This window comes from Lolium perenne, chromosome 6, assembly GCF_019359855.2.
Source record: "Lolium perenne isolate Kyuss_39 chromosome 6, Kyuss_2.0, whole genome shotgun sequence".
NCBI lineage: Eukaryota > Viridiplantae > Streptophyta > Magnoliopsida > Poales > Poaceae > Lolium > Lolium perenne.
In genome coordinates, this window is record NC_067249.2 from 108,882,020 (window position 1) to 108,906,289 (window position 24,270).

At 43.8% G+C, this 24,270-nt stretch overlaps 1 protein-coding gene across 2 annotated transcripts; it reads left to right on the forward strand.

Moving 5' to 3' along the window:
- Positions 1 to 375: 375 nt before the first annotated feature.
- Positions 376 to 22,681, forward strand: LOC127325941 (importin beta-like SAD2). 2 transcript variants are annotated; one of them, XM_051352763.2, is made up of 22 exons: positions 376 to 664; positions 1,896 to 2,031; positions 2,107 to 2,194; positions 3,306 to 3,458; positions 3,626 to 3,788; positions 3,876 to 4,060; positions 4,135 to 4,308; positions 5,152 to 5,297; positions 6,954 to 7,077; positions 7,151 to 7,331; positions 7,813 to 7,972; positions 8,062 to 8,103; positions 8,181 to 8,299; positions 8,380 to 8,578; positions 9,986 to 10,117; positions 19,014 to 19,117; positions 19,200 to 19,379; positions 20,618 to 20,757; positions 20,844 to 20,983; positions 21,182 to 21,345; positions 21,847 to 21,970; positions 22,048 to 22,681. In XM_051352763.2, exons 1-22 carry the CDS (start codon positions 575 to 577, stop codon positions 22,197 to 22,199), a joined length of 3,096 nt encoding a protein of 1,031 aa, XP_051208723.1. In that variant the 5' UTR covers positions 376 to 574; the 3' UTR covers positions 22,200 to 22,681. The 2 variants fall into 2 exon arrangements, with proteins under 2 accessions (XP_051208723.1, XP_051208724.1); XM_051352764.2 differs by having other exon boundaries at positions 1,974 to 2,031.
- Positions 22,682 to 24,270: the final 1,589 nt, after the last annotated feature.

A 24,270-nucleotide genomic window follows, 5' to 3' on the forward strand; every position in this document is an offset into this window, starting at 1 on the left:
CTTGCTATCACTTGTGCTACATATATCTTGTGCCTATCTTGCTTAGCTCTAGTTGCTATTGTTACACTTAGTTGAGCTTAGCATATTTAGGGTTTGTGCTTGTAAACTAAACGATAGTTTAATTCCGCATTCTTACAAGACAAATCCGCAAGAGTTTTTAATTGCCTATTCACCCCCCTCTAGGCGACATCTCGATCTTTCAGCCGTAACGCCGGGCGCTCGCGCCACCGCCCGACGCTACCGTCTCGCCCCGCTCTCGCCTCCCTCTCGCCCGCGACGGGGCGGTAGCGCCCCTCCTAGCGCCCGCGTTGGCACCAGCCTAATAACAAACCCTCCCCGGCCGGCCCTGACCAAACCCTAGGGTTAAATACCACACGCACGTTTTGATCCCTCGCCTCTCTCCCTCCCCGGACGGACACACACACCCACCACCCTGCCCCATTCCCGAATACCTCGCGGCGCCAAAAGGAGAGACCATCGCTAGCTTGTGCTCTCTCCACCTGCAGCTGTCGCGCAGGCGGGGATTTGGTCCAGCCCCTCGCCAGTGGCCTGTTCCTCAGCCGTCACTGGCGACATGGATCTGCCCAACCTCGCCGTCGTTCTGCGCGGCGCACTGAGCCACGTCCCCGAGGAGCGCAAGGCCGCGGAGGAGAATCTCAACCAGGTGAGAGGCTGCACACCGCCTACTCCTCATTAAAACTACCGTCCCTTGGGAAATCCAAGCTCCAATTCGGTTATCGCCAGTCGCGCTTGAATTGCCATCCGTTTGGTGGGCAATGATCTGCCATAACCATAGAGCTGCTGCCTTTGTCGAGCCTGGTCTTCTTAGTTTATCCCCGGGTCTTGGAGTAGTGCCGATGGGCTCTGGTTTATTCTGACATGGTACAGTGCGTGCGGTGTCCAACTCGATAGGCAACTTATTTGAAAAGCTGACTCTTTTCGCGTACCCTGTTAGTGCCACAGTATTCTGATACTCTTATGTATTATTGTTTTAAATGCAAAATCTGTAACATTGGAGATATCTGTCACTCTTCTACTGTCTTTTTGAAATTGATGGAAATAGCAATATTTGGTTTATTCCTTCATGGTGCGATGCCAACATGTTAGCTTAATACTGTTCAATAAAGTAAACTATAACTAGTGAACGGTTCATACGCATTAATTGGCTGAAGTGCATGAAGATAAAATTTATCCTCACCAGTAGAAATTTCTCTGATTTCTGACTGTAATAGTAAATTTTATAACCAATCACCAGTTGTTCACAAGTTAGCTGGCACCCTGTGAGAGGGAGCTGTTATGGTTCTTCCTCAGATCGGCATGCTCTACATTTGGTGTTAAATTCAGTGTTTAGGCTTTCAAAGCTGTTGCCTAGGTGCCTTACAGAACTGGGTGAGGTGGAGGGCATAGACTCCTGGCCACGTAGGCATAGTTCCTTGAATGGCCTTGCCGCCACCCAGCTGATCCGAGGTCCCCATGCAATGCGGCCTTTCTTGCCACTAACTACTGCCACCAAAGACAAAAGCTTCCTTGCCTTGTACTTCCTTTTTAGACTTTGCAGAGTGCTTGTTTGAACTGAATGCACAATCTTGAGTTGGTTCACTTGTTGCAAAGAGTATTGTTTTTTTTTTTTTTGCGAGATGAAAGTAGTGTTTAATATCCACATGAAGGCTGGCTCGTTTGCTCCCTGTATTTACAAAGGAGCAGTCTACCTCAACTACTCGTAACTCTTGATTTTACTACTCTCAGTACAAATTAGAACTCAAGCTGGAGCCATGGGTACCAGGCTACCAGCACATACTTTTTTAATGTTTCTCGTAGTTTGTATGCACTTCCCCATGGTCTCCATTTTTCATTTGTTTTGATCACTCATGCTGATAGTTCTGCAATTCGTGCAGTTCCAGTTCACGCCACAGCATTTAGTTAGATTGTTACAGATCATTGTGGATGGAAGTTGTGATATGGCTGTACGACAGGTTGCAAGCATCCATTTCAAGAACTTTGTCGCCAAAAACTGGTCCCCTAACGATCCTGGTATGAGGTTGGTAGTTGACCATTGATTTTCTTATGCCTTTTAAGAACTTATGACTGCTGTTATTTGTTTGATAGATGAGTCCCAAAAAGTTTCCGTAAGTGACAAGGCCATGGTCCGTGAGAACATACTAGGATTTATTGTTCAAGTACCCCCTCTCCTAAGGTATTTAACACTATCATCTGACGTTTCTTATTTTGGTAATTGCATGCAAAGGATTTTGCTGTTTTAGTGGTTGCAAACTTGCAAGTGATGACACCTTCAGCACATTACTATCACTTCTTACCTATGTTTCATAGAAATCCTATTTTCCTTTTCTGAGTCTTCTTGCTGCACGAACATGACAACCCCATGATAACCCTTGATTTTGTTCCTTTTTGGCATGCACAATGAATTATCATAAACTGCATCACGATAACTTGAGAGTTGTTTTGGCCTAGGTAGCCAAGGTGCGCAGTCAATGTGAGGTACCTGATCACTGCCAGGACCCCTAGAAAGCATAACAGGGAAACATAAATGGGCAAGCAAATACATAAAGAGAGAAATGGTGGGACGTCCCAGCATCCCTCCAACGAAATATCTTGAAATCCCGTCTTGTTCTACTTTCTCAATCCGAGCTGCCACTGTCTCTATCTTTACCACCCTGCCAATGGTGCCACTATTTTGTGGTCGGCGAGGCTGATGGCTAAACGCAAAGGTTGACGGTGGCAGCTACAATGCCTTTTTAGAATCTTGATTTTCCTCTCTGGGGGCAGCAATTGGTGATGGGCACCCTCTGCGAGCTGCCTGGACGATTGTTGCCACAAGTATTTATAGGAATTAATTTGCTATCCATTTAATTCTGGTCCACAATGATGATATAGTTAGGATCATTTTCCTATTGCTGCGGTGTATGTAGAATCTAGTTAGGTTACATGATACTTGCTGGTTTGAGTAATGTTTCTCTGTTATGGACAAAATGCTTTTGATGTCATATCCAATGCAACATGTCCTGATGATACATGTTTAACTAATGCGCCCTTCCCGTACATCATAGATTGAAAGGGATGTGGAAAATTCAGTGTAATGCCTGATTTTGTTTCTCAAGGCAATTGGGTTTCACTGCGTAGTAGAAGTATCGTGCAAGCATTCTTGAATTAGGACACTCTGTTACCTACTTGCACATCTCCCTTAATGGATCTCGACTGTTGGAATTCTGTGCACTCTAGTGGTCAAAATACTACTTGTTTTCTTATATATGAAAGCACTTCCTTGACATGCTGAGGTTATTTTGTAGAGCTCAGCTTGGAGAAAGTATCAAAACAATAATACATGCAGACTATCCTGAGCAGTGGCCAAGTCTCCTTCATTGGGTTACACATAATCTAGAATCACAAAGTCAAATATTTGGAGCTTTATATGTGCTAAGGGTTCTTACCAGGAAATACGAGTAAGTGACTAATTATGCACATTGCTTTGTAATTACATTTATTTTTATTTGTATTTTCTCAGGTGAGCTAGACTTAGTCGGAATAAAACTGTTACTCCTTAGTTTGACTGCACAATTTTAATATACGTTTGTTCACTGATGCATCCAATCTTCATGTTATGTTGAAGGTTTAAATCTGAGGAAGACCGGATACCACTATACCACATTGTAGAAGAAACATTTCCTCGCTTGTTGGGCATATTTAGCAAACTTGTTCAGATCGTCAATCCTCCAATTGAAGTAGCTGACCTGATCAAGCTGATATGCAAAATATTTTGGTCTTCAATTTATGTATGCTATCAAACGTTTCTTATCAATTACTGTTCACTGTACTTGTTTAAATATGTAGCTGTTTTCATGGTTAATTTTTTTTCACAGTTGGAGATTCCAAAGCAACTCTTAGATCCCAATGTCTTTAATGCATGGATGATATTGTTTATAAATTTATTAGAGAGGCCAGTTCCAGTGGAAGGCCAACCTATAGATCCTGATATCAGGAAATCGTGGGGCTGGTGGAAAGTTAAGAAATGGACAATCCATATCTTGAACCGTTTGTACACCCGGTCAGTTTTCAATTAAGCTCCATTTTATCTTAGCAATCATTTTATTCATTTATCTTTCCGTTCACTGGTTACAGATTTGGTGACCTGAAGCTTCAGAAATCCGAGAGTAAAACATTTGCTCAGATGTTTCAAAAGAATTATGCCGGACAAATTTTGGGTTGTCACTTACAGCTTCTGAATGCAATTCGTACTGGCGATTATTTGCCAGATAGGGTTACCAATCTTATTCTTCAGTACCTCACCAACAGGTTTGTGTTCTGGAGATGTGGAAATTTCCATGTTAAGCAGTGGTTTGCGTCGGTAGCGTCTCACTTACTATGCTTCCTGTGCTTGATCCTTATCGTTGCACATGTTTATCTGCATGCAGACAATGCTGAATATTTATTTGCAGCGAGTTCAGCTCCATAAGTGCACGTGATATTCTCGCTCATTGTTTCGACTTTTTACTCGTTTTGTATATCTCAAGTACTGGATTAGATTTGCTTGAAATTTGGATGAAACATGTAGCTTTTGACCAGAGATCGTTTGGTTGATTTGACTAGATAGGCATTTGTTGACCTTTGTTTGGCATTGCCAAGAAAATGTGTCTGACAGTGTCCTCGAATGCTTACTTAGCTGGCGAGGCTAGTGATGCAAGGTCGAAAGCATAAAAAATTCACACAATTTAAAGCTTCTTCCCATAAGGTGATCAAGTTTTTTTCATATACATGTAAAATGGAACTTGTTACAAGAGTCACATTTTATCAATTAAGGCAAACTCTTCTGCAAGGAAACCCGGAAGAGTAAATTCTGCCTTGCTCTTAAAAGCTACCGTCGAAAGAACTAAACCTTGTAGGTACAGCTTTGCTAAGATGGCCTCTTTTGCTGGTCTGTTCATGCCTTGCCTTGGAAGATATTCTGAGGGTCATTTTTGTTGTGGTTTTGTGGTTTTCTAGGGCAGTTGACATGTCACCATTATTCTGCTGGATAACTGTAAAGTTTGCACAAGCCTGACTATTGTTGTCTATATCCTGCTTTTGATCTTTAGGTACTTGACTTGAATAATTTATTGTTTTATTGAAAGTCCTATTAAACTGTATTTTTTTTTGCAGTATTACAAAAAACAGTATGTATCAGATGATGCAGCCTCAGATCAACATCATTCTTTTTGAGATAATTTTTCCACTGATGTGCTTCAATGATAATGACCAGAAACTATGGGAGGAAGATCCTCATGAGTATGTTCGAAAAGGCTACGGTAAGCTTACATAAGCTTTTTATTTATGTATCAACTAGAGTTGCTATTTACTAGAGATGACTTATTGTTTTTTTTTCTCTCTGTTCACTAGCATAGTTGTCATGTCGCAGGGAGCTTAAGGGCCCTGAACTGGATATTAGGTTGTAGGGGTGTTTTAACAGGAATGTGGGGTCTGGCCCTCACAGCCTTCCTGCCATGAGGGTAGATCAGCAATTGGGGTGGGGAATAGAAGGGACGGAGGGAGGTTGACAATTCTAGCATGCCTATTGAATGGGGGCCAGACATCATCTAGCCGGCTTAGCACCAAATATTTGAGGATCAAGGAACTCTTAATACCAAGAGATCAATTCACGCTGTACCTTCCTAAGATAGATATATCTCTAGCCTCCTTTAGGAGTTAGTGTTGGCTACTGCTGCCGCTGTAGGCTGGCCCCTATGCTTGTAGGTCCTGCCTCACATCAGTGGCGAAGGACGGAAATAATCTGAGGTAGGGCGAACTCTTAGAAAATGATGCAAAAAGCAAAATAGTCTCGAGTCATTAATGCTATTCTCCCTCCGGTTCAAGGCTTAAGGCGTAATTTTTTTTTCCACAGGAATTAAGAAAGTTGTTAGAGCGTGCAATGTTTCCACCGTTGCCCCTCATCACGCATGTACCTCTCCTTAAATTTCTCTGCCCACAACTCCTCGTTTCTTGCCTTAATTTTCTCTCTCTCCCTTGGTTCCATACGAATAACTGACATGCAACCAATGAGCTCGCCTGGTCCTCCAACGACCTCCTGCATGCCTCTTCGTTACTCCCTCCCATTAATTTTGTTCTGCTGTTAAAAGCCTGGAGACGCATGCATAGCCAATTGAAGCGACATGCAACCGGTTTCAAAAAATAAAAGCTGCATGCATGTTTAAACACAGAGGGGTAAATTGGGAAAAACCGCACTAAGTCTGTACCCATGCCTTAAGCTCTGGTGAAAAATGAAAAAAAAAATATGCGCCTTAATCAATGGGACGGAGGGAGTATAATAGAACCACTAAGAGGAATAAAAATAGTTTTTTCTTATTATAAGTAGAACCTACAAACATATCGATAATGCCAACTCAATGGCAAAGCGTTACCTTTTCTTTTGAGAATATCATGTAATTCTATTGATCAAGACTTCTGAATATCCCTCGCTCAATGTGCAACTTGATCTTGATGATTTTTTAGCTGGAAATCCGTTTCAATTGTTATTGTTGCCACCGGTAAATGCAAAACTCAATGAGGTGATAATGTCGCTGGAGGAAACTTGATGTGCCTTTCAAATAACAAGAAATCTCTTAAGTCTCCAATGCTCAAGGTTATCTTGTAAGATCCATGATAAATATCTGTAAGACAAGCAATCTTACACACATTCAACCTAAAAAAATAGTCTATGTTTTGATACCTAGTCATGTTCTCATTTTGAGGTTAGTTTTTGCGCAATTTTCGCTAAAACCAAGCATAACTTTCTCATACATAGTCCGTTCTCAGAAAAAAACATGTGCATCTAAATGTATTCACCAAAAATCAAGGTAGAGCGGCTGCCCTTACCTTGCCCTACTGGGAGCTTCACCCCTGCCTCATAGTCACATGACAATAGGCTGTTCATCTGTTATTTATAATATTGTTTTTGTGGTACGTAGATATCATTGAAGATCTGTACAGTCCCCGAACAGCTGCTATGGATTTTGTGAGTGAATTGGTAAGAAAACGAGGAAAAAGCAATCTCCAAAAGTTTATCTTTTTCATCGTGGATATATTCAGGAGGTAAGTTTAGCCTGTTATGCATCATTTTCGTCCACTGCATACAATTCCTAACTGAGGAAACACTTAAGTACAGATATTATGAGGCCTCAGCTGAAGTCAAGCCATATCGCCAAAAAGATGGGGCACTTCTTGCTATTGGGACATTATGTGATAAGCTGAGGCAAACCGATCCATATAAAGCTGAGCTAGAGCGTATGCTTGTCCAACATGTCTTTCCTGAGTTCAGTAGCTGTGTTGGGCACTTGCGTGCAAAGGTAGTGTACCTTGAAGGTTAATTTTGCTTGTTTATTACTGTGGGTGCATTTCTGTGTGGTGAACGAGTACTTTTAAACATTAAGTTTTTTCAGTTGTGTTATGGGCCATTTTGAAGAAATATAAGTTGCTGAGTTATCCATGGACAATAACTCATGCTGCAAAAGATTGAACTCACTCATTCAGCTTAGAGTATGATATACACAATTTTGAAGTTTTCTTTTTCCATGGTGGATGCTAAATATGCAATATTCATAAGTTTCAGTGGTATATAATAGTAAAAAATAGGTCTAGTTTTGAGCTAAGTGCTCTCTCTCTCTCTCTCTCTCTCTCTCTCTCTCTCTCTCTCTCTCTCTCGGATCAACTATTTTCTCCATGTGGACTATCTGGATGCTTTAAGGTGGTTCTTGTGTGCTGGTGGAGCTTAAACCCACTTTTCTGTCTGTCCTTTGTGGCATTAATCTGACCTATTCTACCTAATAGGCAGCATGGGTTGCTGGGCAGTATGCCCATATTAACTTCTCTGACCAGGACAATTTTCGGAGAGCTATGCATTGCATTGTTGCTGGAATGTGTGATCCAGATCTTCCTGTCCGGGTTGATTCAGTGTTTGCACTTCGTTCTTTTGTTGAAGCATGCAAAGGTAAACTTTTTTATTCATTACGTACCTGAAACCTCCTTTCTAGTCTTGGGGGATTACTGCAGACAATTAACCAAAATTTTCCTATGCAGATCTCAATGAGATACGACCTATACTTCCTCAGCTCCTTGATGGTATGCATTTTTTAGAACTTGTTTAACCTTGCAATCTGAAGGTAGCTTAGTCTTGTGGCTCCTCACATAATTTGCAGAATTTTTCAAACTGATGAATGAAGTTGAGAATGAGGACCTTGTGTTCACACTTGAAACCATTGTTGATAAATTTGGTGAAGAGATGGCGCCGTATGCGCTAGGATTGTGCCAGAATTTGGTCTGTCAACCTTTCTTTAGTTTTAGCTTTATATCGGTGTGTGATTTCCTTAGTAAAACATGTTCTTATTATTTTGATAGGCTTCTGCCTTCTGGAAATGCATGGCTAGTTCAGAAGCTGATGATGAAGCTGATGATTCCGGTGCTTTGGCGGCTGTTGGATGTTTGCGTGCCATAAGCACAATTCTGGAGTCAGTCAGCAGTCTCCCACATCTCTTCACCCAAATTGAGCCAACTTTGTTGCCTATAATGCGCAGGATGCTGACTTCGGATGGTCAAGGTATTGTATTATTTGAGGATAGGAGTGTCTACAGATGCTACCATTAGTATCATTGTAGCCTGTAAATAATTTAATATCCAACTGCAACCTATTGAATAGCAAAAGTTTCTGGCATAAACAGAAAATGCCTTTTCTAGACTTTCTAGTGGATAATTTTGGTGGCAAAACATTGTTGTGGTGCATATATTTTTTAAGGGACGCTAATCACTGTAATTGAGGATCAATTAAATTAGTTCTTTTGATCAATATTAACAGAGAACTAGCCTGAACCCTGGAGCGTGGACGTGAACTGTAACTATGTTCGGTTGGAGGCCTATGCTTGGTTCCGCGGTGCCGCTGGTGCTATGGCGGATAGAGAACTGAAAATAAATTGCCAAGCCCTTGTCTGTACAGGCATTGGAACCATATTCCAACAAACCAATAACTAATTTAGATACGAAGGCAAAAATTAACTAAAAGGAAATCCCCAAGATAAATAAAGACATCAGTAAGATACCCCAGCCACTCCTGAGCCGGCGGTAGTTACTCCTGGCTCCCCTCTATGATCTCTAGACTGGCCCCATAGACCGGCACAAGTCTTCCAGCACACCTTGTCCTCACTTCTGTTCACCCTAGGAGTCTTCCGAGGAGGTCACACATCCCAATATTTCTCCGGCCAAGCATGTTTAACCGAAAGTCCATTTGGAGAGGAGCTTTTCTGGAAAAGAAGGTGCATCTTGTTAGTACGAGACTATGAGTAGTACATCAATCATTTTCAACCTTTGGCCAGGATGTCACTGCCTTGCTTAACATCAAAGATGTGGCTGTCGTACCCTGAGGCTTCTTTTCCCTTGCAGCCTGTCCTCCTATGGTGCATCGTCTGTTGCCATATTCCATTGTAAAAGTTTACTGTTAAGTCAAACAACCAGCCCACCATTGCCTTCCAGGAAATAAGTAATCAGCATGTGAAATTTTCTATCCAAAAACTTAAAAGCTCATGTATCGGAGTGCAACTATCTGTGACATATCTACATACTCTGTTGCCATATTCCATTGTAAAAGTTTACTGTTAGTTGAACAACCAGTCCACACCATTGCCTTCCTGGAAATAAGTAATCAGCTTGTGAAATTTTCTATCCAAAAACTTAAAAGATCATATATCGGAGTGCAACTATCTTGACAGTTCTGGAAGGGGGCACATGTATTTTATGATAGCTATATTGAGAATGATATACATTTATGTAAATTTGCAACGAGTAAACTAGTTGTACCCAGATTTGGCTACTTGGCTTGTCTAGGCATTTGAACTAAGATAATGTGTTCACCAGAGTTACATGGTCATGCGTGCTTATGCTGACATTTTTTTCGGAATAATTATTTCATATGATACATTTTTTTGTACACTTACTAGCCCCTATTTCTTCGCAGATGTTTATGAAGAAGTTCTGGAAATAGTCTCCTATATGACATTTTTTTCACCAATGATTTCGTTGGACATGTGGAGCTTGTGGCCCTTGATGATGGAAGCACTTAATGACTGGGCAATAGATTTCTTTGAGAGTATGTTACCTTTAGTACAAATATACATTTAATAGTTATTGTTACCGTTTAGAAGAACCCATTCATCTAGATTTTCAGATGCATTCGGTACGTGCTTTTGCATCACTGCCGTGTGTGTTTACTCATTATCTTTTTGTGACCAAAATGTTCTTCCGCAGCTGCTGCATATGTTTGCCACATGAAAAAGTTACATGCATTGGTTTACATTTGTTGAAGAAATATTTTTTTTGTGAAAATTTGCTACAGGACACCGTTATTTTCCGGTCTTCGCTAAAACACACCGTCGAAACATGTCTTTGCCCAGTAGCATTATAATTTTGGGGTATATTTGCTAAAAGACACCACATACCGAAAGTGGAAAGTTTTACCACTTTTAATCGTGAAATTACCCCACCCTTGGCATATGTGCCTAGAATCACTGGTTTAGCTCTAATTATAAGAAAACAAAACAACCACTAGTTTTTTCCCCATACGCCAGTACACCATAGCGACGAAGGACCCGCATCCATCAACGACGAGTCGTAGCAGGTGTCGCCGTCCTCCACTACGCCAGTCGCCAGGTTTTTTTTTCTGAGACAACCTGCTAGAACTTTATTGATCATTTAAAATGTTTACATGGAAGGAACACCAAGCCAAATGTGGCGGCCTACTCCATGCGATAGCATAGTTCTAGCTAGGTTGTGGGCTTCAAAATTTGAGACCCTACTTTCATACGAGAAATTACACTCCTGGAACTGAAGCGACCTGTTCTTGATTTCAGAGATAATGGATCCATGCTTCCTCATGCTCCCCTCTTGGATATCTGAGACAACCATCTTACAGTCTGATGCAACGAAAAACTTTGAACAATTAAGGTCATCTGCCAAAGCTTGTGCTTCACGGCATGCAAGAGCCTCCAAGATCACCGGATCTGTTATACCCCGAAAAACAACAGCTGATGCCCCTAGGTAATTCCCGTGTACATCTCGGCAAAACGCAGCTGCAACTCCGCGGGCTTCAGTTTTGGACACCGAAGCATCCACATTAAACTTCACTATATCTTTGGGAGGCGGGATCCACTGCGCTTTAGCACGTACTGTTGAAGCCTGAGTATTGGGGTTATGTTGTGGTTGTGCTAGGGATCGTAGTTCTCCCATGTAGGAGTTGATAATCCATGGGTAGATAATGGACTTTGGAATATATCCTCGTGGATTGCCTTCCTCCGTGCAGTCCAAATAGCCCACAAAGTTACTGTCATCCGAGTAAATTGATCTTGCGGTAATGACTCAAGCAAGTTGAACAGCCAATTTTTCGCATTCGGTTCCCCAACAGCCATCATGTGCTCTATCATCAGTTCATCCGAGAGTGCCCAGACACTTTTTGCCATATTACACTCTAGTAACGAGTGCCTCCATGAATCAACATCACCACATAGAGAACATCTGCTCGTGACTGACATATGCCGGTGTTCTAGCAAGTCAGCTGTTGGAAGGGAGTGTTGAGCTAACCTCCACAAGAAAACTCTGATCTTTGAGGGCACTGACGTTTTCCAAAGTGAGGACCACCCCTTCGATTCTGCCTCACAATTCGACGACCAGCATTGCCTTCAAAGTAATTTTGCCTATTGAATTTTGTATTGGCTAACATGCGATATGCCGACCTTGCTGAAAATATGCCGAAGTTGCATCTATCAACTCACTAAACATTGACGGTGGATTAGTTTTGAGCACCACAATTGGCTTCATTAAGTTATCTCGAGGCAGCCAATTGTCGGTCCATATATTCGTCTTGCTCCCGTCTCCTATGCGTCTCCTATGCGTCGGATTATCCCTGGACTAGAACATCTCTACCATCAAAATTGATCTCCATATCCAGTCGCCAGCTGCCATCCCGCTTCTCACTAGCGGTGAGCCCGCCTACCTTGTCCCCAATGAGCTTTCTCTCCCTGCGTCATCCCCACCTTGTGTCTGCAACATTGGCGATTGGCCGCAGGGACACAAGGTGCCGCGCTTCCCAGGAGGGATCCGTGCCCTTCACTGGCAATCTCGGCTGCTCTCACCGACACCCTTGGCCGTACTCACCCACACCCACACCCTCGTGCTCGACCAAGATCTGCTGGCGGCCACGGATGGCTTCCTGGCCTGGGTGCCTGAAGGGTAAGCTTCTGCCCAGATTTTTCCCAATTATATGTAAACTAATTGCCCAGATTCCTTCCCAGCAAAGTTTAAAATAGCGGGTGCTTCTTAGCGGTGATAATTTCTAGGCGCTAAGGAAGCTCTAGCTAAACTATAGCAGATCGAAGTCATTTAGCGTTTTTTTGCAAAACAAGAAAACTCCTAGAAAAAGTAGGCATCAAACATTCATATGATCAATAAATATGACATGAAATTCAACAATACAAACTTGTACTAAAACATCATGATGATTACAATGATAAAAGTAGTGCATAAATGCATATTACATAAGTAGATCTAACTTCTAAATTTAAATGTTAAAATATTTTGGCTTAGCGGATAAATAGCGCTACCTTTAGCCCATTTAGCGTTTTAGCGTGATTTAGCGAGCTATCAGCAGAGATTCTATTTAGCGCTAAAAGTGCTTATCTTTAGCGGGAGTGTTGTGAATCCAATATAGGGACGCTGTAGCGAAGAGATAGCGCGCTATTTATAACTTTGCTTCGCAGGGAAGAAAAAGGTTCAAGATACATACAGACTACTAGAGGCCAAGATTTTAATCACACAATAAAACTGTTCAAAACCGGACGGTATCGTCATTGTAAGAAAAGAAAATCAAACTTTCTTTTTTGGGTTATACCATGTGTTTTTACAAATGTGTCACCAAATTGTAGTGGTACTGGGCAAAGACAAATTTGGGTGGTTTGTTTCGGCAAAGACCGGAAAATGACGGTGTCTCCTAGCAAATTTTCCCTATCTTTTTTTGTTCTTAGATTCATAAATGTACTCTAGTAGCTAACGCACCTTTATATTATATGGAGTATTTTCCCTGTTTCATATGGTTGATGGCAAGGGCACATTGGGGTTTACCCTTGTTTGATGTGTGAACATGGTTCCTGAACTAAAGTTTGTTTTGCTAGAGCCTATGTTTTGTACATGCAATTTGGCTCTTACTTGCTTGGCTAGTTGGGTTTGTCACTTGCGTCCCTGAATCAACTGACCGCATATTTAGGTTCCTAAACTTCGACAAGGTGAGTCATGGTATGTCCACTGACCAAACCAGACTTAGTTAGCTTAGTGATGGATTGATACTTGGGACCAGTTTGGTTGCTCGCATGCCCGTTTCTCGCATCCAGCGGGCCGGAAATCGGCAGTTTAGTTAGTTGGGTTGCATGGAATATCTGCGTCGCACAAGTATTAAAGCAGCCCAAAAGTTGGCCCGTGAGGCACGCCTGATTCGGGCGTTTCTGGAAGGCTAGGCTCCAGCGGGCGCAACATGCCGCTCCTCTACACGCGTGAGAATAACCACGTGTGTGAAGTGCGGGAGATGGGACGTTTCCCCTTAACTCCTCACTCCACTCCCCTCACCGCTGAAACCCCCACTTGCTTGCCCCTTTCGGCGTTGACCTCCATGCCCGGCGTTCCTCCACCTCTGCTGCGGCGGCCCCTCTCCGTCCGCTAGAAGTTGGTGCAATAACTTTGGGCGGCTAACCAGCTTGACAAGCTGGCGACCGACAACGAGCACAATTTGGCAGGTAGTTTTTTTAGGGCGGTTATCAGCGGTTGATTTTGCATCTCGGCTGGAGTTCACATTACTAGTTTGGTGCAGGTGCGTGTAGATTTGATGTAGATTCGTCTAGATTCGAGTTCATCTGGACATTGTGGATTTGGCATTGCCACTCTATGCATGTCCGATTTGTGCACTGCACAAACTGGGAAATGCACTAATTGTGCATGATCTGTGCATGTTCTATACTAGTTGTACTTGTGAAATCCTTTTACAATGCACTATCTTTGCATTATTCTTGTACTACATTTGTTCTAGTACTGCATTGGCATGCTCTACTTGTACATTGCGCTGGCATGCTCTACTTGTGCATTGCATTTTTTTTTGTTCTAGTACTTGTACTGCATTTGTTCATTGGCATGCTCTACTTGTACATTGCACTGGCATGCTCTACTTGTAAATGCGCTGGCATGATCTACTTGTACATTGCGCTGGCATGATCCACTTGTACATTGCGCTGGCATGATCTAGTTGTGCATTGGCATGATCAACTTAACGTCTTGATACGGTGGGGAGGGGCTGGCATCGTCCACCTAGGTACCAGGACCAGCTAGCCTTGAATCATTGAATGAAGGCGCTGAAGCCAGTGGTGCTGGGCAGGGTACATGCAGCGGCTTTGCCATCGCAGACCCATGGCTGTCAGCCCAAGCTCGGGCACATCCCGAGAGCCCTCATTCCTCGCTGTTGCTAATGCAGCTGCGACGAGTGGGTGCAGGTCACCTATCATGGTGGCCAGATGGTGCTGGGGAGGAACTGGCCAGGGATCGTCCACAAGTACGATCTCCAGTACAACGACATGGTGGTGTTCAAGAGTCAAGCCTTCGTCCTGAAGATGAAGATCTACAAGACAACTCTACCGCCAGGATGTACACCTGCCCTGACCATTCCGATGTTTATCTGTCTTCGTCTATATGTAGCATTCCCTCCATCCCATACAAGATGTCTTAACTTTGTCTAAATTTGGATGTATCTGGAAAATATTTAGTATATAGATACATCCAAATTTAGACAAATCCAAGACATCCTTTATAGGACGGAGGGACTTATGAACTAATGTGGAGGCTTTTGATTAGGGCTTCAACCCCAGGGGCATCTTGATAGTTGTTTTTGATCAGGGGTGTTTCCCTCTAGCACATTTGAAGTAGGTAACCAGAACAAAGATTTGCGCATAGCCAATCACCTTAGTTTCCCTCTAGCACCAAATTAAACCACTTACGCGGTCAAACAAATGGGCCGAAACTGCACCAAAACACTAGTGGGCAATCAAATGAAATGCTGAAACAGGTCCAGGCTTAGAGCATCTCCAGTCGCGTCCCCAAACCGTCGCCCAAAGCGATTTAGGGCGCGCCGGACAAAAAAAACGTTCCCAGCCGCGTACCCCAAAGCCGTTTTTTGTCCGGTGCGGCCCGATACGGTGTCCGGCGCATCGAGCCTGTCCCCAGCCCACATGGGACGCTCCGGGCACGCCGGACACAACGAAAAGCGAGGCGAAGAGACGCGGGCCCGATGCGTCAGCGGCTCGTAAGCCTAAAACCCCGTCGCCCTACCTTTGGTCAAGCGACATTAATGGCGTCCCAGTTTTCCCAGGAGATGCAGGGACGCGTCTCGTCGTGCATGGCCGCGTGGAACGTCCGTGCCGGCGTTATTGCGTGCAACCACCTGCTGCCGCCACTGTACATTAAGAGGCCCTGCGGTTCGTCCCAATCTCTCGCCGCTCCCAAATCTTCTCCTCGCCGCCCCAAGATCTTCTCCTCGCCGTTCCAAGCAATGTCGTCGTCCTCACGCAAGATCGCCGCGGCAGCCTCACCGTGAAGGAGGCGTGGGCGCTGTACCACGCGGGATATCCCGTCCCGCCGGACATGCGCCTGCCAAGCAGCGGCGGCTGGAAGATGGCCGTGAACGGCATTGGTGTCCCGCCGCCGCGGAGCGCTGGAAGGACGCCATCAAGGCTCAGCGGGCTGAACTCAACGCCGAGGAGCGGGCCGATCCGACCTGGGCGGCCAAAAACAACGACGCCTGGTGGGGCACCTACTTCCAGGCCAAGTACGGCATGGAGATGCGCAACACCACCGGCCTCGTCGGTGGGCCGAATAGCTGGAACAGGGACGGGCGCGCCCTGTTCTGGGGCGTTCCGGGGCGCACCCTGCAGAGAGTCATCCACGGCATCCGCAACGGCGCTCCAAGGTTGGAGGCGCCGTCCTCACCGCCACCGTCTCCCGCAGCGCAATGGCAGCCGAGGAGGACGTACTCGTCCTCCTCCAACTCTTCCTCCTCAGGACCGATCGACGCCGTCCTCGTCATACCGCTCGGCGCCCTACACCGTCCCCAATCGCGTGGTGACGGAGGAGCCGGCGACGTCATTCCGAGGCGCGGCGGCAACGGCAGCCGGCGGCAGCAAGAGAGGCGCGGTGGCGCCCTCCTCATCCCGAAGCCGGAGGTGAAGGAGGAACCGGAGGAAGCGTCGAAGGCGCAGCTGCTGGCGGAGTACAAGCGGCAGCAGCGGCTCATCGCTAGTAGCGACGACACCGAGGACTGCCTAGGGCTACGAGCGACGTACTTGGCCTCGCTGAATGACAAGGACGCCTGGAGGGGCGACCTCGACACGGCGATCGCCATGTCCATCCGCGACTACGGCAAGCCGCTCGTGGACCTCACCGACGATGGCGAGGCAGGACCAAGCGGCCTGGTGAAGGACGAGCCCGTCGACGAGCCCGACAAGCGCGTCAAGCAGGAGGTCGTCACCGACGACATGTACAACTTCCACCAGTACTACGATGCCTCTGGCCGCCGCAAGTACTTCTAGATTAGGTTTAGTTGGGGTAGCACCGATTGAAGAGAAGCTGGTCCAACATCGTCTTAGATGGTTTGGACATATCCAACGGAGGCCTCCGGTGCATAGCGGATGGATAAAGCGTGATGAGAATGTTAAGAAGGGTCGTGGTAGACCAAACTTGACATGGGAGGAGTCCGTTAAGAGAGACCTGAAGGTTTGGAATATCGACAAAGATTTAGCCATGGATAGGGGTGCGTGGAAATTAGCTATCCACAAAGATTTAGCCATGGATAGGGGTGTGTGGAAGTTAGCTATCCACGTTCCGGAACCATGACTTGGCTTCGAGATCTTATGGGTTTCAACTCTAGCCTACCCCAACTTGTTTGGGACTGAAAGGCTTGGTTGTTGGTTGGCTTGTTCGAATCTATGTAATATATGCCAAGTTTGGATGAATTTAATTGAATCACGCTCAAGTTTAAAAGTTCTGAAATTTTGTTTGGGGGACGCAACTGGGGAGCGACGTCCCCCAAACGCGGCACGAACAAAACACGTCCCCCAAACGCTCAATCCGGCGCCATTTGGGGGGGGGGGGGGGGGGGGGCATATGCTGTGAACTAGCCCCAACAGGTGTACTAATGGACTAAGCAACCTGGACCGTCAGATGTAAAATTTGCAGTTTCCGGATTGGCAGCTATCACCCATGTGTAAATGTTACACGAAGGTCCTTATTTTGTTGTAAATTTTTGGAAAACCACAGTAGATCACGCACTCTCACTGTCCGTCTCCTGTTCCTTGCGAGAGATAGCCACCCCAGTTCTAACAAGCTCCACCGCCCCCGTCCCCAATGGCGGCCGCGCCGCCGCGGCCCAACATCCCAACCCAGATCCCTACAGATTTGGGCCACGCCATCGTTAGTGGCGCCATGGCAGGTGGTTGTCCCCGTGCCATACTGCCATCAATCATCGGCTAAGCTTGTGGAATGTTCAGATCTGCATACGATTGCATTTCGGCGACAATCGAGGACCGAGTTAATGGAAGGCAGTAGCTGCCCGCCGCCGTCAGCTGTTGGGTCTGTTCCTACAAGTCCACGAAAGTACTCTGTACCATGTACGAAATTGATTAGCTACAAATTAGCCCAGCATTTTTCCTGATGTGGAGGCTATCTGAACACAATTTCATTCGGAACATGATCTGGTACATAACCTCGTGTATGTGTGCTTTTGTCCAGAGACATGGAGCAGATCCGCTTCCATCAGGTATCAAGAATCGAGATTAACAGGGGTTGGAGACAGCGCCAATAACAGGAACGGATCTGCCTGGAGAGGAGACAAGGACGGGTTTTTTTCTTTCCCGAAAGGTGCCAGGATACGTTGAGAAGCAGGGTAATCCATGGGCTTTTTCGCAAAACTGACAGGGCTGATACTTCCGTGTTAATCAAGACGCTTGGTACAGAATCGGACGAGCAGGAGGTTGCCTAGTTCATTAGTACACCTGCTGTGGCTAGTTCACAGCATATGCCCCCCCATTTGGGGGACGGTTTGGGGGCCGCGACTGGAGATGCTCTTAGTTTCCACTCAAGCAGGAATGCAGGATCTGGCAGGCCAAAAGCCCGAAAAAGGGGAAAAACCCATGCGAGCAACCAAACTCACCCTTGGTTTCAGTGGCCCCAAAATCTTGGTGTGCAAGACCTATCTGTTTGTACCATTTATGTTTTGCTCTGTTGCTCTGTTGTTTTGTACTCCCTCCGGCCCAGATTAATGAGCGCAGCTCAGGAGTACACTTGTACTGGACATAGTATATGGATGTGCCAATTTATTTGGGCCGGAGGGAGTAGCTCTTTTCTTTCTTCTCTTGTTACTAACCCAATTGCCGGAGGGAAACATCTACTGGGCAACTACGAACAATTGCGTTGTGCTGTCCTATCGTCTCGCCGAGTTGTTGGCCCATGGCCCACATTTTAGCATCACATCGACTGGCTTAGCAACTGCATTAATTGCGCTCTCTCCAGCCAACTTGCCAAGTTTTATTGAGGAAAACCACAGATCTATGATTGCAACATTCTTTTGCGCTTCCACACTTAGTTACATCTTTCCTACCAATGTTATTTGTTCATACCCTATATACCAGGGTTGAAAATTCACATTGCGGTCTGTTAAGGTGGGCCCTTGCATGTGCTTTCATACTGATTCCCAATAATATGTAAAAAGTCTTGGTTGAAGTTTATTTCACTTCTCTGAGCCAAAAGTATGTTCCACCGTTCAGTATATTTCTTGTATACTTTCAAGTTGTTTAAAGGTTCCACAATCTGCAAATCAAAACCTTAAAAAAACCAGTTCATTTACGTACAGGAGAAATTCTTTGCAGCACTTCAGTAGACTCATTGTTTTTGATCTTTGCCAACAGATATTCTTGTTCCATTGGACAACTACATTTCACGAGGCAGTGTTCACTTTCTTGCATGCAAAGACCCTGATTACCAGCAAAGCTTGTGGAATGCACTATCATCTGTGAGTGGCTAAAAGCTGACTGTGAAGTGAATATGCAGGTGCATTGGTACTATCTTTTAATTATGATTGTCAATACTTGTAGATTATGATGGAGCCAAACATGGAAGATTCTGATATTGAGCCTGCTCCCAAGCTGATAGAAGTGCTTTTTCAGAACTGCAAAGGCCATGTAGATATATGGGTTGAGCCTTACCTCAGGCTCACAATTGATCGGTTGCGTCGAGCAGAGAAACCATATTTGAAATGTCTCCTCTTACAAGTGGTAAGGTGCTTTGTGAACACGTTCCCCCTGTTGCAAGATGTAACATTTTGATTGGTTAAGACAAGGCTTTGACCAGCAATTACTCAGTTAGTTTAGTCATGTGATACAAATTCACAATTGTAAGTAGTTTATTGCTGGTCAAAGCCTTGACTTAACTTATCAATGCCTTAAAGTTGTCATTATTTATTATTGGACCTTCTGAATTGATTATTGCTGTCATTTATTATTAGCAATGTTATTAAGTTGGTTTTCTTAACCTTAACCTTAACTGTACAACTTGTTTTTGTATAGCAGTTGGGTTAAGTGTTATTGGCAATGCCAACCGGTTCCTTAGCATTGTTGTCTTCTTAGAATTTTAAAGGTGTGACTGGACTGCTGGACTGTCGTGTGATTTCTTAAAGATTTGTCCGTATCATGGTTCAGTAATCCTCCCTCCGTTCCAAAACAATTGAGGTTAAGTTTGGTCAACTATAATCAAAGTCATAGTACAATATATTCTGTACAACATCAAATCTATATAGTACGGAATATATTGTATGATGAATCTCATAAAACTAAATTGGTGTTGCAGTTGATATATTTTTGTGCAAACTTGGTCAAACTTAAAATATTCTGACTTACGACAAACCTTTAACTTTAATGAGCAACTATTGCCGTACTCAGCTAAACTTACTCTTGAAGAAAAAAGCACGAGGGACACAATTTTTCTGTAGACATACTTGTGAGTCACTTCACATCTATGTATCACAGCAACCAATGTAATTCTTGTTGCTGTTCTATTAGTAACGAAAGTTCCAATATATATATCATCTCCTTACCAATATTCATCATAGGCTAGGGACCTTACTCTGTTTTTTGTGTTCTGTCCTGAGATATCATTTATTTTTGCATTTATGTTCTGAAAAATTAATTTGGAACTAGGGCTACAGGTAGCTCTATACTTCCAACATTAAATAGTATCATTTTGAGACCTCAAAAAATTCCGAAAAAATGCATGTACACATAAATGCTCTTTAAAGATCTTTTGCGGATATGTAGAACACATCTATATATATCCGTAGAATTTTTTTTTCTTACAAATGCTGTATTTGATTTTTTTTGGAAATACGAGCTACATATTGCCTGGGTTCAAAATCGCCGCTTTCATGCAAGATAGGATTTTACTCACCTAGGGCTGAACCTTATGTGCTCTATTTGTGTTACACGTGTGCCTAAGAACCTTCATGTGCTACTTGCAGATTGCTAATGCGCTCTACTATAACCCTTCATTGGCACTTGCAATTTTACATAAACTTGGAGTTGCAACAGAAATATTTAACCTTTGGTTTGGTATGTTAAAAGAAGTAAAGAAGAGTGGTATTCGAGCAAATTTCAGAAGGTATGATTTCCCCCTAATTTTTAAGGTATTATTTCTTACTTGCTGCTCTTGGGTAAACTGATACTGTTGTATTCGTGTATTTGCAGGGAGCATGATAAGAAGGTTTGCTGCCTTGGGCTGACTTCACTTATCGGCCTTCCAGTAGATCATATTCCAGCAGAAGTTCTAGATCGCATTTTCAAGGCAACACTTGAGCTGCTTGCTTCTTACAAGGATCAAGTTGCAGGTGGAGTTAGCGTCTGTTTTAGTGCATCTTGTTTATCTGGGTGATTGCCTTGGGATATTGTTCTTGAGTACTTCAGAATTGACTGTTGTAGATATTTGGAGGATGTCCTTCTAGGTTGTAACGGGCTTACACATAATATGTGTAGGCTTCAACTTCCCTGGATTATTTTTGTGATTTTTGATATTTTTTCATAAGCAGAATCAAAGAAGCAAAATGATGATGCTGGTGACGATATGGATGGCTTTGATGCTGATGAAGATGACAATGACGATGAAGAAGTTGAATCTGATAAGGAGATGGGTGTTGATGATGAAGATGGTGATGATATAAACAGTCTTCATCTTCAGAAACTAGCTACAGAGGTCTGCTGCACAATCTTTGATTACTAAAATGCCCGCTTGGCATGTATAGTTAAAAATACTTGACCAGACTGGCAATTAGATGTGAAAAAGCTGGAATCATTGACTGGGTGTCAAGCTTTGTGCATGACTTTTCGTCTAGTCAAACCATCTGCTTATATATGCTAAACTGGCAGTTGATCGTTTGCACTCCCTTTTAACGAAAATACTGTGGGGACTCGAGATGTGGGATATGCTGGAAAGGCTCTCCCACAGTCTACATGACCAACTTACGCAAGTTGGTCAGCTCAATTGTTGAACTGAGTTACCGCCCTGGTCATGTGGTTTTCAATGCCATGATTGACTGGGCTCTCAAAATCATTCTTTAATTTCTTAGTATCATTTATGTGAATATTCCTTTTCCTTTTCAGATTGGTGGTTTACAAACAAGTGTCAGATCGTAATATTTTCTTGATATATTGTCTGGTCAAATTCTGAGATTTTCAAATCTTGCTGATGATGCAGGCAAAAGGTTTCCAGGCAGCTGAGTCAGATGATGAGTCAGATGATGATTTCAGTGATGACGAGGAGCTGCAATCGCCTATTGATGAGGTGGATCCGTTCATTTTATTTGTTGACAGTGTCAAAGGTAGAGTTGACATCTTGCTGTAAAGTGCTCCTTTTTGTACCTAGAAATGTCGGCTGAATATCCTCACGTTGCAACAGGTTTGCAAGCATCTGATCCATCCAGGTTCCAGAACCTCATGCAAACTCTTGATTTCGGATACCAGGCGCTTGCTAATGGCATAGCTCAACATGCTGAAGAAAGAAGAGTTGAGATCGAGAAAGAGAAACTGGAGAAGGGAAATGCACAGTGACGAGTCATGATTGTGGTTTGCGTTCTGTAGCATTGCCAGAAGCGGCGGGTCAGTATCCTGTGAGTTGGAGGTCACAGGTAATGAGTTTTGGAGCCTTAAACATGTCGCTTTGAGGCAAGCCAGTATTGGGCTCGCATCATTTTTTGCTGTTGCGAGGGGCGAAGCTGGTGATGAGGCTTGGGCAATCTGTCACCGAAGTCTTCTCTTGGTGGTCCATTATGGGTGTCTCCGTTGTGCACGCAGTGAAACTAAAAGTTCCTTCTACTGAGGACACATGCTTCTTGGGCCACTACTTTTTTTCCCCCTTGGCTTATATGAGCATTTGTAAGGACAGTTTGTACATGGTCTGGCTGGATGTCTAAGAATTACTGTAAGGTTCCAATGGTGGGCCGAGTCATAATTTTTGTTTTCTTCAAATTGGTGATGTAACTCATTTTTGTCTGTTTATTTATTTGAAAAATAAAAGAGCAAACAATTTCTCATTGGCACAGATAACTTTGAAAGGCAAACATTAATCTTCATTTCACATCCAATTATATTGCAAAATTATATTCATTGGGCCAAATATCGTGCCAGAGCCATGAGCAGTTAGTTGCCACAAATTAACTAAATTAACTAAGGCTGTTGCAATTGCAATCCCTGTGCTCTTAGCGATTGGACGGTGCGTTGGGCCAGCCCCGCTTTTACTCGGTTTGAGTCTCAAACCTCTCTTCTCTCTTCATCCGAGTCCACTTTCTCTCAACCCTTGTCGATCTCCTCAATAAATCAGCCTCGTCGGCGGCGAGCGACTGCGTGGAAGCTTCGGGGCGGTCCTCCTAGTACGGTGCAGGCTCTGATCGGATCTGGCTTACAAATGAAGCTCTGATCCAAAGTTTGGTTATATTTTTGGGTTACGTACAGTTTTTTACATCCCACAACGATCATTCCTCCTAAACATCTATCAAAGGCTGTAATTTCTGCACAGATTCGTCATCTTTTACATTCATATGGAATGTTTTCTTTTTGCATAAATCTTTCAATTGGGTTACGTACAGTTTTTTCCCCCTTCCGGTAGTCATTCTCCAATTAATTCTTAGCTGGTGTATGGTTAGTGGGTTGTTGTTTCTATTCCGGTCTTGCCTGATGGTGTTGCGTCTGTTTGATTGGGTTGTGCTGATATTGATGTTTCTTTTCTGCAGGTCTGTTGTCAGCGCGTTGGTTTTGGTTGAGCGCTTTGCATGTTTTGCTGTTCATGTGGTGTTTTGTAGGCTTATCAGCTGAGCTATTTTGGTTGTGCGCTGCTGATGGTATGGTTGTTGTTGTTTAGCTTTGCCATATATGTTTGAACTTATGATATCACTGATTTCTATCTGTAGAAGATTGTACCTTGTAAAATGAGCAAACTTGAATGTGTAATGTGTTGATCCATGTCTAGGTGATGGTACACTTCCTGTTTAAGTCATTGTCGCGCCGCTAGAAATTGAGCAGACGGTTTCTTCACAATACGCAATGATGTGTTATGCACTTTAGCTTTGCTAGTTATCATTTTTTAGGTTCTTGAGTAATCTTATCTACCTGATATCTCGGTAAGAAAAAAAATGTCTGATTCACTGGGGAGAACTGAGAAATTTAAAGGGCTTGGAGCTCGTGGATTTGTTTGTTCATGTAGAACTAGCCATCCTTTTATGCATTTTCATTAATGTTGCAGTCACCCATCTACATATAGAAACAGGCTAATATGTATTGGTAGAAGACATATTCAGAACCTGTAGACCAAACCACTCTTCACTCTTCAGGTTCAGCTACATATATATGTTCCGATAATGGATGCCATTCTTTTGAAATTTTTGTGGTATTAACAAGCTATTCATATTGCACTTTATTAGGTCAGCATGGTTGTGGAAGCTGGCATCTGTGCCAGCTGTCATGTCGATGCTGCAGGTAGTTGCAGCTGGGACTGTTGAGCAGCTCAGTGAAGAACCAGCCCGCACACTACATTGGTTTTCAGCGGTTTGTCTGCCATGATTTTTGTTCCTTTTCATTCTTATCCCCTCATAAGTTACTGCAGAATCAATATTACTCATCTATGAGT

What these genes read in the sequence shown, in the direction of transcription:
- LOC127325941 (XM_051352763.2), top strand. Translation starts at nt 575, where the DNA reads ATGGATCTGCCCAACCTCGCCGTCGTTCTGCGCGGCGCACTGAGCCAC. An exon ending in CAAGTACCCCCTCTCCTAAG is followed by an intron (nt 2,195 to 3,305) that starts GTATTTAACACT and finishes GTTATTTTGTAG; the next exon opens with AGCTCAGCTTGGAGAAAGTA. An exon ending in TTGAACCGTTTGTACACCCG is followed by an intron (nt 4,061 to 4,134) that starts GTCAGTTTTCAA and finishes CACTGGTTACAG; the next exon opens with ATTTGGTGACCTGAAGCTTC.